The sequence below is a fragment of the Pygocentrus nattereri genome, chromosome 12 (genome assembly GCF_015220715.1).
Source record: "Pygocentrus nattereri isolate fPygNat1 chromosome 12, fPygNat1.pri, whole genome shotgun sequence".
In the NCBI taxonomy this organism is placed as follows: Eukaryota; Metazoa; Chordata; class Actinopteri; order Characiformes; family Serrasalmidae; genus Pygocentrus; species Pygocentrus nattereri.
Genome location: NC_051222.1, coordinates 17,395,467 through 17,414,641, shown reverse-complemented (window position 1 = coordinate 17,414,641; position 19,175 = coordinate 17,395,467). Strand labels below are relative to the sequence as shown.

The window sequence follows — 19,175 nt, the reverse complement described above, 5'->3', positions numbered from 1 at the left end:
ATATCACAGAACTAGAAGTTTTCTGCAAAGATGAATGGATATATTCCTTAAACAAGAATAGAAAGACTGCTAGCTGGCTATAAAAAGTATTTGCAAACTGTGACATCTGCCACAGGGACTTTTACTAAGTACTGACTTAGTAGGGTGTCCAAACTTTTTAACATGCCAAAATGACTTTTTCTATTTAAGTTCGGTTTGTTCTGTATAAGTCGTAAAATTCTGTCTTATTCTGAGCGCAATAGCTTTAGCTCCCAAGAGTTCAAAAATGACTTTCAGATATTTGAATCAATCAATTTAACTGACTACAAAAGGTTCAGTGCCTCTAATTTTCCATTTCAGACATTTAGCAAAGCCAAACTGACCACAGAACAGAAATAAAAGAAAGGCAACAACATCTACCAAACTTTTACAATTGGCATTTTAATGCATTCATAAATAGCTGACTGTACATGCACCAAACTTCGTGTACGTTATTTTGTGGTTATAGGCTTGTGGTGAGAAGCATGCACTACTTTATTTTGAACCATGACTTTTTGTACATTTTTTTCTGGGTCATGCTTTTGCCTAGTGAGAGACTAGGCTGCTCACTTTCTCACCAGGTGTGAGGGAGCCACACTACTAAGTAACTGCTATGTGACAGTGAGAGACAAATAGAGAGCCCATGAGAAACTGGTACTTCAACAAACTGCAAAACATCACAATAAAAAAAATAAACAAACAAAAAACAATTTGTGTCGTCTCCTAGTTGTGATCATATTTAGATTATTTTTCTGTTCTATCTTTTTTCTCACAGTAAAAGTTTTTAGCTATTATCGAGTTTAATCCTGCACCCCATGACCCATTAGGTATGGACAGAACCTCTGGCAAAGTGTATACAGGCAATGTGTTAAATGCTAACATGATAAAACAAATGTAAATAATCTTGTGTGCAATTTTTTTTTTTGGGATGATGATCAAATTTTTGTGTGCCAATATTTGTGATCAGTTCATCAACAGAAACCTGAACCTGCAGGAGAGAAACTCTTTGGTCAAAGCATTCACTGTATAGCCTTCACTTTTATTATTTACTTTAGAAGTCATTTTATTTTAACTTTATAAGTTTGTTTACACTGTTATTTACATACATAAAACTGTAAAGCTATTGCACGGCATTAATGCAGAAATCTGATCATTTGCTTTAGCTTTTTTAAACCAGGACTACGTTAACGCTGCTCATATGTTCACCATAGTATGTAGCATCAAGCTAGTGGGTTTAGCTCAGCACTATATTGGACTTTGATGTTAGCTTTAGTTTAAATACATGCCTTTCAAGCTCATAACAGACATCCAACTAACTCTTTTCTGTCTCAGTTTTGAAGTTACCTATTTTATGAAGGCCAAAACTCAATTTGTCTGTCTGTCTGTTTTGTTAGCCTGTTAGCCATTATCAATTTGCTAACCCACAGTGTACTCTAGTGAGGGCAGAATATATTCAGCTACAGAGAATCCAGTGAAAACCACTTAAATAGATTCTGTGAAGGCCTAAACTCAAAGTCTATCTTAGATTGTTAACCTGTTAGCCACTAATTTAGTGAGGGCAGAATATACCCAATCACTGAGAATGTAAAGTATAAACCAGTTAAACAGAGTCAACCAGTGTTCAACTGGCAGTTAGTTTTCAGGATTTTATGGGCACAGATTCCAGCAATGACATCTGGGCTGTTCCAAGCAGTGATTATGAAGCCGCATCATCTTTCTATCTTGAGAGGCTTGTGTTCTTTCTGTCTTTGTCATACTTTCAGCTTCACTGGCTGTAATGACAGCCGCAACCTACATGTTTTCATGCAGCTCACCATTTAATGAGACAGAAAACAATAACAAGTAAGAATCTGAGACTTAGATAAAGCAGTAATGATTGACACTTCTGTTCCACATCTGGATATTTTGTCCATAATCTCAAAATACAACAGTCTTGTGGAAAATAATTTGGAATGAGTCATTTTTTCACCCATGAAATCTGACCCGCTGACACGACTACATGCTTTTTGATGTTTTTAATATCTCCACACAGAGGCAAAAAATCAGTATTCATAAAAAAATACCCGTTAAAAATAAACATAATATTAATGCAAAATACATCCTGCAGGCCAGCACATTACAAAAACTGAAATTACCAGAGGAACATGCTGTACATTTCAAAAACACATCATTTAAAGGTTGGACACATTAACAGAAACACATCAAGACGTTATCGTGCTAAATAGCTAAATCAGAATTACAAAGGCAGCTAAGCAGATGAGTCATATCTGGTTGAATGTCAGTTAACAAAAACATCAGATGTTAAAGACTGGATTTGTGCGTTTTCAGTAATACACGAGGCAAGCAAAAGACCATGTGTTAGTTGGCTCTGCTGCATGTACAAAAATGCAAAATATGTAACTGTCTTTATAAAGCTTACTCAAAAACTTACAGCTAAACATGACAAACTGAGAAAAATTGGCCTCATAAATTAGGACAAACCTAATTCAGCATCTCCATAGCCCAGTTTCAATAAAATGCAACCCTTCTGTAAGAAGCACAATGCTGCCTTTAGGAATGAAAAAGAGGTATGATCATCTTTCACCATTCCTACATCCAGACATTTTTGCATTGGAGAAAGTCAAAAGATGCTTTCAAACCACAGCTGTTTACAACTCTTAAAACATGGATCCATAATGTCACGGACAGCCACCTCACTGTGAGTCATCAGGTCTAATTCTATGCATCGTTTAGATAATAGTCAATGAATATGAAACGACTGTACAAGATCAACTGGCGCACGCACAATAGACCAAAGAGACTGCCCTTTTGCTCTGTAGGAAGGTAGCTCTCCAGGACTAGGGTTGCAAACCACTGCTCTAAAGCCATGCTGTAAATTAAATTCAATTTCATTTCATTACATTTTTCTTTGATCTCTTGCCCTCTGAAATGTCTGGGTACAGGTCTGAGCTGTAGCCTGTGGCGAAAACACTGTTCTGAATGTTCCCACGTCCCAAGATAAAAATGACCATAAGGACTTTGCTAAACAAACTTATGAATGGTGATTACAAAGCAAAATGCTGTGCTTCCACAACTAAAACCTCTCAAGAATGTCTCCATGGGACATTTTCTGCGGCACAGAGTATGAAGATTTACACCTTATTCTCTCAAAAACTGGAGTCTTTTCCTTTCAGGATGGTATGGTTCAAGAATGACATCGATATAAGAATGACTGAAGGTTTTCTGAAGACAATGGATGCTCTGCATCTTATTAAAGGAATGGTTTGGCAACCAGTATTCCACTAACTCTCTGTAGCCAGTCAGCAATGACAGGTTTGGAGTCTAAATTGGAGTCTAAATTTGGTTTAGTACTGGAGCTACAAGGCTAATGTAGCTAGCAAACAGTAGAACACAACAGTTACTCAAATGGCTTGTAAAAATACATCTTCAAAACTCCTCTCAACCCTCTCAAACTGCACCCAGGACTTAGGATTAAGGTTGTAAAGACTTGCTGATGTGGTTTAGAGCACTGTGAGCTATAAGAACATACTAAAATTCACGGCTATGGTGAAGTTTCAGACAACACCAGAGCTGGTGTTCACAAAGCACGACTGATCTTAGATCAGATTGTCACACACTCTAATTCTAAATCTGCAGTCCTCCTGTGGTCAGGGGCGTAGCAGGCATTTTAAAAGTGAGGTGGACACAGTTGTCAGTAAGCAACAGGGCACGTACTTCTGGACACTTGACAGCACATTTTCTAAATTCCTTATCATGCGTAACCCTTCCTGCATGAATCATTCTCTTAAATGCATATTCACATCAGTTACTATGAAAAAGTTGACAGTTGACACCCCATCACTAGTAGCAGTAAGTGAATTTGGCAGCCAACCAAGTCTTATCAAAAATTTGAGCATGCTTGAAGTAGCAGTACATAAACATCCTACCACAAAAGGTATAATGCAAAATTAGAAGGTGTTGCATCTCTGTAGGTGTTGCATCTCATAACTGAAGAGTTATGTTAGTCAACAGCATATCCACTAGCGGATGACTGCTATAATAGCAAGCTACTACTACCAATTCAGGAAACATGCAAGGTGTGAAAAGTGTGGGGACAGAATCCCTTGACTGTGAGAGTGCAGGGGTCATGTTCTCCACGTCGCCCACATCTGCCACATCTTTATCTTTGGTGGTTTGTGAATACAGACTGTTGTTTAAAGTTGATTCCCCTGAATTTGGTTTGAGCGGTTTGAAATGTTGGTAATGTATTTTTTACACAAATAATTAAGGGGGTCTGGGTGACCATTCGCGACCCTGAGGGAGAAGCGGCTTAGAAAATGGATGGATGGATGGGGGACCATTGAGTTCTTGTTTTTGTTAACAATATGAGCCTTAGCATTCAAGTTATAAATTAAGGAAACAAAATCTGGACTCCTAACATATCGGCTACATACAGGGTAAGTGAGGAGTTGGGCAAACTTGATATTTCACCAAACCATTTCTTTAAGTACTTTAATATTGTTGGTATTCACATTATTTTGTCTGTGCACCATAGAAAAAGCTCCGCGTTCTCATATAGCTCTTAGAAGCAAGTTATCTTTTTACTGCATTTCATTATTGACTTATTAGGGCTCTACTGTCATTCTGATTTCCTCTGGTGGTAGTGGGCAATTCAGACAAATTTGAGGCAGCAGTCTCCTCTCCCATGTAATTTGGACAGCATTTCCCCCAGCCAAGCACTCTCCACAGCGCTTGCCGGAGCTCCCTGGAAGCAAGATAGTACACAAAAGGGTCAAAGCAACAGTTAAGGCTGTTGAGACCCAATGTGAGCTTGTAGTAGGCATATATGCTATGGCCTTTGCTCCGATAAACCATGTGGATAGGCTGGATGATCATATTAGGTAGGTAACAGGTGATGAAGCAAAGGGCTGCAACTATCACCAAAGTCTGTGTGCGCTTGTGTGAACGCTGGACTCCTGCATCAAGCGTCTGTCTAAGGGCATGAGCCACTGCACAATAACAAGCAATTAAAATTATCATTGGCAACACATAGAAGAGAAGGTATATGGAAACAAAGTAGAGATATCCTTTCCATCCTTCAAAAACCTTTTTAGGAAACACATCAAAACAGGTGGTAACATTGAGCTGAGGAATGAACAGAGTAAAATCATGCATGAAAAAAGGCAGCTGGAACACAAGCATAACAGCCCAAATGAGGAGACAGATCAGAATGGCTTTTCGGGTGCTTCGCAGATGTCTGGTTTTCAAAGGGTGTACAACACCGCAGTACCGCTCCAGAGCTATGGCACAGGTTGTGAGGATTGAGCAGGTCATATTGCAGTAGAAAGCAGCTGTTGAAATTCTACAAGTCATTCTGTGAAAGATCCAGTCATTGCGTCGAAGATGATAGACCACCTAGAAAAATCAGGGAAGTGACTGAACTGTCAGTTGAAATTAAGCAGTATGATGGTATTTGACATACTGTTTGTTTATCTAACCATGCCAAAGGCCAAATGTCAAAAGATATACTTGCATAAGAATCACAGAGTTTCAGCACAAAAAGTAAAGTATGATGTCCCTCAAGGCTCTGTTGTAGGACTACTGCAATTTTTTTCCATATATCCTGCTGTTAATGCTCTCCATTAATTTAGCATTTTCTTCCACTGCTAACACATAGCTGCTTGTATCAGCCATCAAATGATACATTTGAACTAATTAAAACATATGACTTTATAAAAGAAAAAGTTTGTAATGGCAAGTAATTAATATTTTTCTAAAATTCAAACAAAACAGACATTTATGGTGGCTTTTTACTTGCATTAAGTGTAGCTGTGAAAAACTTTGGTGTCAGTCTTAATTCTAATCTCACTTGACATATAGATGACTACTAAAATATTCATCCTCAATCTAGAAAATCTATGTTAAGAAATGTACTTCACATGATGTGGAGAAAGTAATTCATGTTCTCTTTAGGTTACAAAACTAATTATAAAATAAAAACTTAAAAAGCTCTAAAATGGCCTTGGCAGTTAACTGAGTGAACTCATCACCTATTATGATGTTCCATCCCTTATGCTCTCAGATCTGTGGAATAACCATCCTGTCAGTGCTTGGTTCTCATACACAGTCTTATTTTTGAAATAAGCTGCAAACCTTGTTTATTTGAGGCCTTTGGTAATTGGTTTCTCTCTATAAATTAAAGGTAAAGAGGCTATAAAGGTGAACTGAGATGTTGGTAGTCTTGGTACTCATTCAGGTTTGTTGACAGTGGAGCAGAGGGTAGCTGATGTCTCAGGAAGATCTTGTGTCTGTGTTATCTTCTGGGTGTCCTTTAATGGATAAGCTGTTGTACAAGTGCTGCTCTTTGATGGTTCAGGAAACTTAAATGTGATTCTCCTAAAATTCCTTAGTTACTCACAGCATGAAAACTGAGAGACTCTTAGTCTAGGATGTGAAATGGTTAAGTTCATATTGTCATTCCTATCTATTAAAGACAGTTACAGATAAACTATTATTATCTCTGTAAATTTGAGCAAAATTTGTGACTACTGAGATCCCTACTGAAAAATTAAGATTGCAGGAGTCTTTCGTACATTAAGTAAAAGACGCCTGCATTGAGGAGGTAAAGGGCCGTCCTATGTCCTAGGGCCAGTTATGTTTTCTAGGACTCCTGGCCATGTATGGTTGTGGCAACGCTGGAGATCAAACAATGAGTCAAAGCTTACATGGCTGCACCACTCGGCAGCCCTAGGTAACTTCTGTTGTTAGCCATTGGCATATGCCACCCATCAGAGTATCTCACTTTTACTCATGTATGACTTTTATCACAACTCAGCTTTCTGCTCATGTTCTGGGCTGTTTTGAGTCTTGGTTCCTCTCAAGGTTTCTTTCTCATGCTGGTAAAGAGCGTTTCATTTCCGTTATTGTCCTCAGCTTGCTTGTTAAGGGTTCGGATTTTCTGTAAAACTGCTTTGTAATGAGATCTGTTGTGTTAAATGATTAAAATTTAATTTCAATTTTTAATGAGGTGTTTGTTCTTACTTGCAGCGGTAGAGTGATGCTGTAGAGCAGATCTGAAAGACAGAGGTTAATGGAATAGATAACTGTGGGACTTGCACGTTTCGTAAGGCCGCAGAGAAGAACAAGGGCGATAAGATTGCACGGAGTGCTGATAACAAACACCGTGATGTAGATGACAGGCAGAGCAACAGTCATCAGAGGGCTGATCAGTGCATCCACTGTGGCATTGTCCACAACTGCAACTTCTAAATTGCTCATTTTGGTGGAGCTGGAGTTTGTGGGTCTAAAATAACACACAAAAAAAACAAACAAAAAAGTGAGCATGTACCCTCATCAATGGCAACGTTAATACATATTACTCTATAACTAATAGGCATCCTGCTATACTTTTTACTGAAGAGTTGCACAACCCTTTTTATTTTGTTAAAAAAATATCAAAATAATATTCAGAAAATAATCGACAGTGAAAAAGAGTGTTTAATAACATAGACTGGTGCTTTTTGTATATTGTGTGGATGTTTGTGTATATAACTGCACAATACAGTGCAAAAGTTTTAATGTGTAAAACCATTTATCTGGATATTTATTTGCTCAGAAAAATGAAAAATAAAAACAAACAAACAAGATATTGCGATTTGATGTCTATTGGTGTGTCAGCTTAATCATTTCCAAAGCTCTTCTCGAGAAGTCTCGTATTTACAGTTACCATCCAATACCTTCTTCAACTAATCAATCATTCATTCCGTTCAATCACAAAGTAATTTAACAAGTGTGTTGAGAAGTCAGGGACCAAAACTGTGTGCTTCTAACTGTATTTTACATAGTAATCACTTAAATAAACATATATAGTATATACATCTATATGCAAACATTTCTAAATATATACAATACAGCACACAAGTCTTAGGCACCTGAGAAATTTTTATTTAAAATACTATTTAGATAGTGAATGTTTTTTCCTCAGAAAAACACTAATATTAGAATAAATACAAATGACTTTAATGCAAAAAAGAAAAGTTTTCAGATTTACCTTTATCTAGATTATTTAAGTACTATTAGATTATTAATTGTAATCTGTGGATATCATCCAGTCCCTCGTTTGGCACTGTCAGTGCATTATTAAGTTAAATCAAGTTTGCTGGTGATGCTTTTCAAGAATTTGTGTGATGGCCGAGGGCATCGAGAAGAAATCAGGAACTAAACGTACGTTCTTCTCAAAAGATATCATCATTTTTAAAGAAAATACTGTGGCTGTTGCATATTATGTGTTGTGTTTACATGGAGGAGCACAATTATTGCCCACATAAACAGTTTTATCACATTTTGCTGAAGTGCCCAAGACTTCGGCACTGTACTTTATATAAAGGTGACACAAAAGCGCCAGAGTTTGTGTCGTATATAAAGACATGTAGTAACCATGGGAGCAGATAAATCGTCACTTTTAAATAAAAAACCGCATGTTTTCTCCAGTAATTAGTCATACCTCCACACTGAGACAACAGTGCAACTGTTTAGAAAGCGCTGGCTTTGGGGTGTCACTAGCTAAACAGTCTTTTACAGAAAATGGGGGTAATAGGGCAGTAACAGCCTGTCTCAATTTACTTATATTTCTACGTTCTGCATGAGATATCTCCACTATTATTTAGCTAGCACATTTGGTCAAACCTGATCATGTAAAAGACTGAAAAAAGGCACAAATTACACAGAGTGCAAGACTCTGCTACAGTTAGTCAAGTGTTCGGAGTAAAACAGCAGCGCCAAAATGTTTAGATTTTAGTAAACAAACTGGCTGTAAAAGATTTACTGGGATCCCTGATTATGGGATCCCATTATAGCACTGATTTCTTTTCTTTTTTTATGTGTAAGTTACATTAACTTACACTGAAAATATGAGACAAAGCAAACTTTGCATTTAGTAGCTACTTTGCTGCAGCCTTTGGTCAGTATAACAGCACTAAACCTTCTCATTTAATGGTTGAGCTTGGAGAGCACATAAGTCGTTTGCAAAAGTTTAAACACCCCCAGTCAAATGACACGTTTTGTTGATTTTCTAAGTGAAAATATATGAAAACATCCTCTACAGAGAACAACTTAAAGATGAGTTTGGTATTTTTTGCACATAGTGCACAATTATTTCAATTTATTTGCTCAGTTTAACACAGAATAAAATAAACAAAACATCAATGTGTCACAACTTGTTTTCCGAAATGTAAAAATTCAGTGAATAAACAGTAATTGTGCATTATAATGTACAGAAGTGCGTTAGCAGTAAAGGAAGTGTTAACTAATTTTCCCCCGTAACACCAGCAGAACATGTTATTTAACAAGCGGCCCCACACTTCTGCATACGACTCTGTAAAGAGATCTGAGACGTTTTCTTCACTGTAAAATCTCTTTGTACTATAACAGTTTTCTGTAGCTTTTTTTAAAAAAATGATTTTATAATGCAATTCTAATTATGTTTTAATGACTGCATTTTGTACATTACATTTATTTTAGAATGCAGTCTTGCAGACAGCTGTACGGCATCCTGTGGGGTAAACGTATCAGGTAGGTTTCCTTGATGTTTTTCACACTCAGTGAATATTTGTATATTATTATTGTTTTAATCAGGCATTTATGAGCAAAGGTGGGGGTTTACTTTAACCAAATCTCAGACATGCTAATTTCTTTTCTAGATATGACTTGGTCTTCAGTGATTTTACCACACATGAAATGAGCTGGCGCTGATTGTGTCAAATTGCTACGTACAGAAGCTTTCTAAAGAGGTTATTTATATTAGTTTACAGCGACAAAGTCAAGCACCAGTGTAAATGCTATTGTATTCTTTATCAATGAACTTTAATTCCATTTATTTTTTACTGAGTTCGATATTAGATTTGGTTGAGTCATTTTAGACATGTCTGATGGGTTCTCAGTGATGAAAGGAACATGTTCTTGAAGGGAAATTCCATTCACACATTCATACATTTTGTTTTCTCATTTGTGACCACATAGGAAACTAAAATGGAAAACACCACAATGTGAGAATTTTTTTTTTTTTAGAGAAGTGTCCTTTATGAGATCTACTTTTCATTTCTACTGCTTAAGGCAGCTGTTCTTCCTCTGAAAATGTGCAATTGCTAGACAGTGTTTGAAAACATGTTGTGAAAAACTCCTTGTAATTTCCAGTTTTGTACACAAAACGAAGGTAAACAAAATGAATCAAACAGTATCATCTTTGAATCTAGACTTATGCAGTTAGTTTATATTTATATATATAAACGTGTGTGTGTGTGTATACACGTTTATCTACATATGTAAGTACACACACATAACATTCATAACTTTCCTTTTCACTGTAAAGCCACATGCAAAATTGTACAAAGCAATTTCATGCTAAAATGAATAAACGACAAACTTCTACCAAAGATATTTACTACTTATGAGATACAATTTACTATGTAAAATGCAAAAAACAGTGTGAAATAAAAACATACCCAAGAAGGCTGTGGAAAACCGTCTTAATATAATTTACGGCGTGTCAGATTACAACCACAAGCACATGCTTGCTTCCTTCTCAGTTCACATGGCTTGATAAAGTGGAAGCTATCTCTGGAAACGCCTCCGATACTCAGTCCCGATTCCCCTGCCGATGTGTCATGTGCTTACAAGTTTATTGTGGAAAGTAAACTCAAGCTGTGTACGTGGTTAAAAATGCAGAGAAATACATTACTAGTGTACCTTATCAACTGTACCCCCTCCTCGGTGGTAAATACACTGTCTGTGGCATAAGAGGGCGTTTCCTATGTAAAAACAGCCTGAAACATAGAAAAACCCTGAACGTACTGCTACTGAACATTGAGTTCCACAGGAAGCAACCATTAATGATGTCACCGCCAGGAAACCACACCTGTTAAGAACAAAACCCTCCAAACAGACTCATGCATGAACCTACAAAGCTCTCTGAAGCCGCGTTCTCATATTAAATGTGATTATCCACTTCATTTACTAATTTACAATCATCTCAGCTCATGGCGTGTCATTTTGAAACTGGACGACGTGACTTGCTACACGAGCGCATGGGTCTGTTTTTCGCTCAGGTGAAGTCAAAAGAACAGAGAATGTCAAAAACCCGCAGAACCGAAAGGTTATTCATAGCTGAAGTTTGGTATAGTTCCCAAGAGATTTAACTGAAGATTCAACTGATTTTACCCCTCAAAAAGATATTTTTTAAAACGGTAATAAAAGGTTTGTCTGTAAAGCTGAATGTTGTAGAGATTACATTCAGTGGGAGTATAATGCAGCTTAGAAAAGGTACAGACTTAAATGCAACGAATAAGGATCACTTAATATATGACAACATGCAGTTTTTATTTAAACACTGAAAGGACTGAAACATTAACACTGTATTTGCTAAAACAGTAAAGAGGTACTGACACACTACACTCGTACACAAACACAGCTAGTGTAATAATAGTGTAGATAGCTATCTGACAGTAACTGCTACAAAACCATAATACTACTCAAACAAATACTACTGTACAGTTCAGTTCCCACGGAGCATTCAACAACTGAAGCCCCAGATGAAGACAACATACAGTTGTATTTAAACGTGTGGATCAAGTCTGGTCATGTTGGGTTGATTTTCTGAGTGAGAATAAGTGAACACATCCTCTACAGTAAACTTAAATATGGCAAATAACGCAGATTTAGTGCACAATTTCTATTTGTTTGCTGAGTTTTAACACATTTGAAAAATAAAAGACATTAAATGTGCCAGAACCTTCATACACGCCAAATAAATGTGACATTTACCATATGGCGTTATATTGTTATACTGAATTCAGCAAAATAAAACACAATGTGCAGAAGTGTAGAAGATGTGTACTAATTTTCAGAATGGAAATAAACATGTAAATTATCCAGGAAACTTGGGCATACGCGCTGGTTTTCATGACATCACAAAAACAGTGAACTCAAAACAGGCTGTTTTTGCAGCCTGGCCTTCATTTATGGACAGAGAAGTGAATGTTACCTTTTGAAACTTTAAAAGTGTTTGTGCATTACATCTAAAAAACAAACAAAACAAAGGGAAAAAAATCCATATTTGGTCTTCCATGATATGGGCCCTGTACTACAAATACAAATATCTATTAAGGTTATATAATTATTGTCAATGAACTGTGTACATATGTATAATAGCTTTTTTCTTAAAACAGCAAAATGCTATTGTGAGCAGATTCCTTGACTTTCTCATTTCAGCTAAAGATAATACCAATAAAAACCCATATACTTAAACACTTTACAAGGCAGTATCACTGGCAACACAAAAACACTACAGATTCTTTCTCAGTTTCTGAGACATGTAAAGGTGTTGAAACATGTCCATAGCTCCCATAGGTTTCCATTCAAACAATACAGTATAAAAAGACATTTACTAGGATGTTGGGTTCAAAACTACTGGCAACATAGACAACAAAGTTTAAAAAGTTCTTGAAATGTAAAAAAAAAAAAGCTCACACATCTCATTTGTTAAATGTTCCTTGAAGAATAATCCATTGAAAGATTCTTTGTTGAACCAAAGACGTTCTTATGTGGCATCACTTCAAAGAACCCTTTTTGGCACCTTAATTCTTAAGAGTAAACAAGGAATTTCAATGCAAGTCGAAGCTCAATGATCTATAAGCACCATATTCCAACATTCTCAATTCCCACTCTTATTCCTTTTCTTCAGTATCCATGTGTCCTTCAATCTCACCCCCCTCCTCTCCTCTACAGTTATTGAGGTGACGGCGGATCCCTCGAAGGAAGTTGGACTCGAAAGGACAGAATGGGCACTGGTACAGCCCTTGTTTATGGAACAGTTTAACATGTTTGGTCAGCAGGGTTTCCAGCATGAAGGTCTTCTTACACTCTTTACAGGCATGTGGTTTGGGGACGTCATGCTTCTGGCTGACGTGGTACAGTAAAAAGCCTTTCTTCTTGGAGCGCCACTTGCAGAACTTACAGTAATAATAACGCGTGCTCAAGTGTTCAGTGTATTTCATGACTGCAGCATTTTTCTCCTCTTTAGCTGCCTGGCTGCTGTCCAACTCGTCCTCATCCTCCTCTTCGTCGTCGTCATCTTCGCTGCAAGATGCAGAGCCTCGCTTCCTCTTTAACAAGCTGCTGGAAAAGTTGGAGTCTTCGTTTGATCCATTCAAAGCTCCCCCTTCAATGCTCTGTCCTTCTTCTGTTTTTAGAGTGTCTACATCCATCAAACCGTCGGACTGCATCTTGGGACTAGGGACTTTGTCCCGCTCACTTCCTTCCCCATGTCCAACCTCAGATGAATCTGAATCTTTGCTGTCCTTACTGGCTCTGCAGCTTTCCTTGGCTTCGTCAGATTTCTGCTTTAACCCCAATGCTTCATCTTTGCGTAGTGCTTTGCCAGAGAAGCTGTGCTGGACCAGCAGGTGGTTGAACAACTTGCTGTAGTCTTTGGACGTGAAGAAGCAGATGTAGCAGTGGAAGAGCTTGGCAGTGCGCTGGTAGAAAATAACTTTTCCCAAGCGGCCCACAGATACATCTTCACAGTGGAGGGGATGCTGAGAGCCAACGTGGATTTGAAAAGAGCATTTAGTGTTGCACTGGAAGTAGCAGTATGGACACTGCAGGTTACTGCCTCCATTTCCAGAGCTCATCATCTGCTTCTTGAAATCTGCTGTGGCTGAGAACTTAGGTTCCATGTCCTGAGCTTCTCTGACAACATGAGTTGCTTCTGAGATTCTTGCTTCATTCATGGCTTTTTGGGGTGCTCTCTGAAGAAAGAAGAGAGAAAAAAAGCAAAAGCACTATTTAATAACAAAACAAGCCAACATGGAATGATACTGCTCTGTTTATGTACTGGCTAGAATACTGTACAAAATTCTAAAACCACTCTTCACTTTTCATTTCCTCTAAAAATGCACAAAAACTGTCATTCATTTCAAGAGATATGTCTGATTCCTTAACTTTCTCAAAACAGCTAAAGGTAATACCAATAAAAACGAATACATCAACGCTTCACTAAGGCAGCATCAATGCCAATTTGACCATGTTTTAGAACACTCATTTTTCATCAGTTTCTTAATCAAGAATTTTCACCACCACATGTAAGTGCTGAAACATGTCCATAGCCCCCAAAAATTTCCATTCAAACGGCACTTAAAAGAAGACATAGATGATATAGGATTCTCAAGTTCTTGACATGTTATTGCTCACATACCTCATTAACAAAAAAAAAGTTCCTCAAAAAACTATCCACTGAAAGGCTCTTTGTGGAACCAAAAGTGGTTCTTCTGTGGCATCATTCCAAGGAACACTTTTTGGCACCTTCAATTTTTAAAGAGAAGATGCAATTTCAATCTCAGTCAAAGCTCAATAACCTACATGTACCATACTCCAACATTCGCCTCATTCCTTTTCATCAGTATCCATATGTCTTTCGACTTGACTCCTCTCCTCTACAGTTACCGAGGTGACGGCGGATCCGGCAAAGGACACTGGACTCAAAAGGACAGAATGGGCACTGGTACAGCCCTTCTGCATGGAACAGTTTCACGTTTGGCCATTATGAGTATAGAAACAAACTCATTTGCAAATGGGATAAATTGGATCTTGAGGATCAGAAAATGCAATCAATGTCTAGGACTAAACTAGGAGATGTGGAAAATACCCCTGCAGATTTCTTCGTAAAAAATCTCCCAAAAGAGAAGCAAAAGGTAAGACTCACGAAATACTGAAAAAGTTGATACTATATTTAATTGTTGATTATATGTATTCTGTTTTTTCCTAATGCTTGTAAATTAAATAAATTAAGGCTGGTCTCTGACTTTTTGCACAGTACTGTATGTTTTTTATTTATGTGAAAATCACAAGATAATATCAAGAACAGTCACGTTACTGTGCCTTACATCTAGATAACCAGTGGTACCACCAGAAGTTCCGTTATCCATTTTCACACATCCGTCACACGCGTCTACCTAGAAATAAACAAATGAATAAACGGTAGAAGAAAATGTAGTGTTATTTATGGTATCTACTTTATTTTGTACTTTACACAATTCTTTAATCAGGGATGTACTTTCTACTTTTTTAAGAACATAAGAAGCCCAAGTAAATGCCTTACCCATGTTTTTATGCGATTTGACATGTCAGGCCAGTAATACCGTGCCGAGATGATATCTTTTGTCTGTTGTGTGTCATAATGATAACCACCATCACTAACGTGAGAAGCGGTAAGAACTGAAATGATCTCCTCCTCCGATTCCAGCACCAGCCTTTTCAGTCCATCGAGTCTTCCCCCTTATAAAACAAAAAACTCCAGCTTTGGGCCACGTGTACATAACAAAACATCAAATATAGTGCATATTATACGCACTATATTTGATGCATATTATAATGAATTAACAAATAAACAAGTTATAAATCAACAAATCCATTAAAAAAAACAAGCATCAAAAGATCAAATGTATCTCACATGTTTTCACTCTCAAGTTTGTAATGTTTTGCTATGGACTTATGATAGAAACAATTAGATCTACATAGAGACATATAGAGGTAGTATTTCATAAATTGAGAATATATCATTTTAAATGTACTATACATTTTAAATTGAGAATATACACTCACCAAGCATTTTGTCAGGAACATACTATCTACACTTGCTGTCCATTTTATCAGCTTCACCTACCATAACAGAGCACTTGTAGTTCTGTTTCTCTGTATACTTTGTTAGCCCTCTTTTACCCTGTTCATCAATGGTCAGGGTACTATTTGGGTGGAGGATCATTCTCAGCACTGAAGTGACACTGAAGTGGTGGTGGTGTGCTAGTGTGTATTGTGCTGGTGTGAGTGGATCAGACACAGCAGTGCGGCTGGAGTTTGAAACCTTGTGTCCACACACTGTCCACTCTATTAGACACCCTTGCCTTAGTTAGTCCACACTGGAGATGTAAAGTCAGAAACAGTAGCTCATCTGTTGCTGCACAGTTCGTGTTAGTCATCCTCTAGTCCTTCATCAGTGGTGCAGGCTGGATATTTTTTTGCACTACTCTCAGTCCAGCAGTGACACTGCTGTGTCTGATCTACTTGTACCAGCACAACACACACTAACACACCACCACATCCCTGTCACTGCAGTGCTGAGAATGCTCCAACACCCAAATTATACCTGCTCCGTGGTGGTCCTGACCTGAAGAACATGGTGAAAGGGGGCTAACAATGTATGAAGAGAAACTGCTGTCTATAATGGGGGTAGCGGAGAGTAAAGTGGAGCTGATAAAATGGACAATGAGTGTATAAACAGAGATGCAACAGCAGAAATACAGCACTATTATATACATGCTTGAACCATGAGTTCTACACAGAACCATTTCATGCTCTTTGCATGGTGAGATGGCTCTTCAGATTGATGAATAATGTACTGCATGTGATTCTATTCGTTTTTGGAAGTGGTTTTATTACAGAAAAGGGTTCTTCTACTGTTACACTGCCAGGCTTGTGACAACAGAAGAATCCTTCTCGGTGCCACAGCCACAGAACTGTTTTTAAAAAGTTTTCTTTTTGTTAAAGTACCACATACAACAGGTTTCCCCATCACACAGAAGAACAGTTTCACCATGCAAAGGGCCGTTTATGCCATGAAACTGTCCTATATGGACCTCACCGTCTTAACCAGGACCGCTCCTTTTACTACAGAACCAGCTTTTTTAAGTGTGCGTGGTCTAAAGCAGCGCTGGGTGCGTTCAAGCGTGCTAGCAGCTAATGTAGTTAAAAGAGGCGAAGCAAAAAATGACATCAGCGCGTCTTCCTCAGGTCTGATAGTGATATTTAACAGCAAATAGTGGCGATACGAGGTGTAAAGTACGCCCTACACACCACAGGTCTGCAGCTTCACGTGCCTCGCCGACTGCATGGCTGCAGGATCCCTCGGACGTGCCTGCTAGCCGCCTCCGTTAGCATGTTGTGTGTGCGAGGAGCAGGTAATCGAGCGAGGTTAGCTCGCTCGCTTTGTTCAGGTGAACGGTCCTGAGTGGGAACAGCGACTGCAGCTGGCTAAATAACCGCTTCGCCCGCCTGAAACCCCTAAATGTCGGGCATGTGTTTTCTGTGAGTGACATTAGTGAAGTTAGCAGGGAAGCTAACTGTTTTCACGGCTTTCTCGAAACCCCAACAATGAGTCGGGTAGCCTGCAGCGGCTGCAGCTGCTAGGTTAGTTAGTAGGAGGAGGTCCACGGTTGAGATGTTGGAGGCTGAGCTGTGCGACACGGAGCCCTTTCTGTGGTTTTTATCTCCCCGTCACGCTCGTTTTCTGCGTTTTCCCGACTCTCCGCTCCCTCTTTCCTCGCCCAAACTCCAACCATCGGCTTCTTACCGACTCCGTAGTCGTTCCATTGAAACAGCACCGGCGCGGCGCCCTTTATCAGCCTCCGCCTGCCGCCGTACTCCGTTCGGTCCCTGATATCTTCTGGCCTGAAGTGTCGGCTGCAGACCCGAGTATGAGGTGTTATTGTAAGGTTATCCCGCCGTATATTGATTATCCAAGCTTTCCTCAGCTCGTCATCCGACGGGAAAGCGTGGAAGCTGAGCACCGAGTTGTACTTGGCGGTGGCTCCACACAGAGGAACACAGCAGTACTCTGAGGAGAAGCTCTCGCGTCTCTGATAGTACGTCTTTTTGGACATGTTGATCTCATTGAAGTCAGAGGCACAGTTATTATTATCGCTGTGCCAGAACGCCACATGTATTAAACATGTATACAAATGGGTCCCACAGCAGTATCAGAGACCCTCCCCCAGGGGGAGACAATAATCATTGGTCTAAAGCGCTCAACGTCCTGGGGTGCAAACAGGGGGTGCATTCCAATCGCCCTAATAGTTCCCTGCGAAGTGGCCTACTCAGGCAGTGCAGACATTTTAAGGGAGCAGGGGTGTCTAATCTTTCATGTGCATGTGGGGGCGGTAGTTTCCACTGGGTTTTATTGTGGTTTGTATGAGAGATAAACAGGGAACCAAGGCTGGGAAATAGGTTTATTAGCTATAGCTGGACTCTGTGGGTGTTGGCCTGCTTTACTGGTGTTTTGAGCTCCGCCATGCTGAAGACAGCACTGGGCCTCACCAGCCATTCTTAGAAAGAAATTCCTACCTAAAACCCACTTACACAGTTTTCACAGAGATTCTAACATTCGCTGATGTTTTCTTTTTTGGGGTTTGTTCTTAGGTAAGAACAGAATCTACACACCTTTGTGCTCTTGGGTGTGTAAACAGTTCTGCGGTTCACAGCATGAATCTGACTTAGACTTTTTCTTAGGACTTTTCTCAAGAACAAATGTAGGAAAAAATTAGGAATATATTGTTCAATGAGTCCCATTAATGTGCCCACCTTCATCATCCCGCTTCGGAGGGCACTTACGACCACCGAGACCACGTGTAAGCAGCATTGTCCACAAAAGGCTGGAGTGGCTACAAGTTTCCGTTCCAGATGAGCACACTTTCTTCACAGTGTTTAATCAAGTCTTTGAACAACTGACCAATTTCTTCTGATTTGCTGGAATGAAGATGTGCAGCCTCTCCAGCACTTTGTTGGTAACACTGGACACCCCTGCTATACATCGTGATCAGAGGTGAATAAGTCCATCAAACCAAACTACGTTTTAGTGAAAGTATGGATAGTGAGAAGTAAATGTTTCAACAAAACATTTAGTGGTGGGTGACACCTGTAGTGTATAGTTAGGCAGCTAATCAGCGGTACTTCAAAAACACATATAAGTGTATCATTTCACAGTTGAGCACAGTTTGGTTTTCAGGGCAGACTGTAGAAAGCAAATGAAGGCTGATTGAGTGATTGATTGAGATTCATAAGAACTTCAATAATCAGCAAAGGGAAGTTTCAACTGCTTGCATGTCTCTGAGTATGACTATACTGGGCCTGTGTTTACTTAACCATCAAATCAAAGTTACTGTGGTTATTGAGCTGCCTACTGAAAAGTAATGTACTTTATAATGTAAGCTTTTTTGCGTAACTCAGATAAATGTATGTTGTGGACACTAAGGGACAATTATAACAGTGTTACTGTTGTACTTGAGGTAAATTACAACATCAGGCACTCCTAATCCCTGTATTTTACATTTATAGCATTTTTCTGACGCTCTTAT

General features: G+C 38.8%; 2 protein-coding genes and 1 long non-coding RNA gene across 3 annotated transcripts; 1 reads left to right on the top strand and 2 right to left on the bottom strand.

Annotated features, from left to right (window-relative positions):
* Nucleotides 1–404: 404 nt before the first annotated feature.
* On the bottom strand, nt 405–11,216 carry LOC108434735 (P2Y purinoceptor 8-like). The gene is made up of 3 exons (XM_017710080.2): nt 10,497–11,216; nt 7,039–7,300; nt 405–5,412 (listed from the first exon to the last, which is right to left on the bottom strand). The coding sequence occupies exons 2-3, from the start codon at nt 7,273–7,275 to the stop codon at nt 4,612–4,614; spliced, it is 1,038 nt and encodes a 345-aa protein (XP_017565569.1). The 5' UTR covers nt 7,276–7,300; nt 10,497–11,216; the 3' UTR covers nt 405–4,611.
* On the top strand, nt 9,344–9,785 carry LOC119264760. Its single transcript, XR_005131195.1, has 3 exons — nt 9,344–9,401; nt 9,517–9,567; nt 9,696–9,785. It is a non-coding gene; the product is annotated as an uncharacterized LOC119264760 (long non-coding RNA).
* A 135-nt stretch (nt 11,217–11,351) lies between the features above and the next one.
* On the bottom strand, nt 11,352–18,092 carry LOC108434734 (zinc finger X-chromosomal protein-like). Its single transcript, XM_017710077.2, has 4 exons — nt 17,396–18,092; nt 15,149–15,324; nt 14,934–15,002; nt 11,352–13,799 (listed from the first exon to the last, which is right to left on the bottom strand). The coding sequence occupies exons 1-4, from the start codon at nt 17,703–17,705 to the stop codon at nt 12,717–12,719; spliced, it is 1,638 nt and encodes a 545-aa protein (XP_017565566.1). The 5' UTR covers nt 17,706–18,092; the 3' UTR covers nt 11,352–12,716.
* Between the last annotated feature and the right edge of the window lie 1,083 nt (nt 18,093–19,175).

What these genes read in the sequence shown, in the direction of transcription:
- LOC108434735 (XM_017710080.2), bottom strand. Translation starts at nt 7,275, where the DNA reads ATGAGCAATTTAGAAGTTGCAGTTGTGGACAATGCCACAGTGGATGCA. An exon ending in GCATCACTCTACCGCTGCAA is followed by an intron (nt 5,413 to 7,038) that starts GTAAGAACAAAC and finishes TGATTTTTCTAG; the next exon opens with GTGGTCTATCATCTTCGACG.
- LOC108434734 (XM_017710077.2), bottom strand. Translation starts at nt 17,705, where the DNA reads ATGTCCAAAAAGACGTACTATCAGAGACGCGAGAGCTTCTCCTCAGAG. An exon ending in ATGGAACGACTACGGAGTCG is followed by an intron (nt 15,325 to 17,395) that starts GTAAGAAGCCGA and finishes TTGTTTTATAAG; the next exon opens with GGGGAAGACTCGATGGACTG. An exon ending in GTACCACTGGTTATCTAGAT is followed by an intron (nt 13,800 to 14,933) that starts GTAAGGCACAGT and finishes TTCTTTCTTCAG; the next exon opens with AGAGCACCCCAAAAAGCCAT.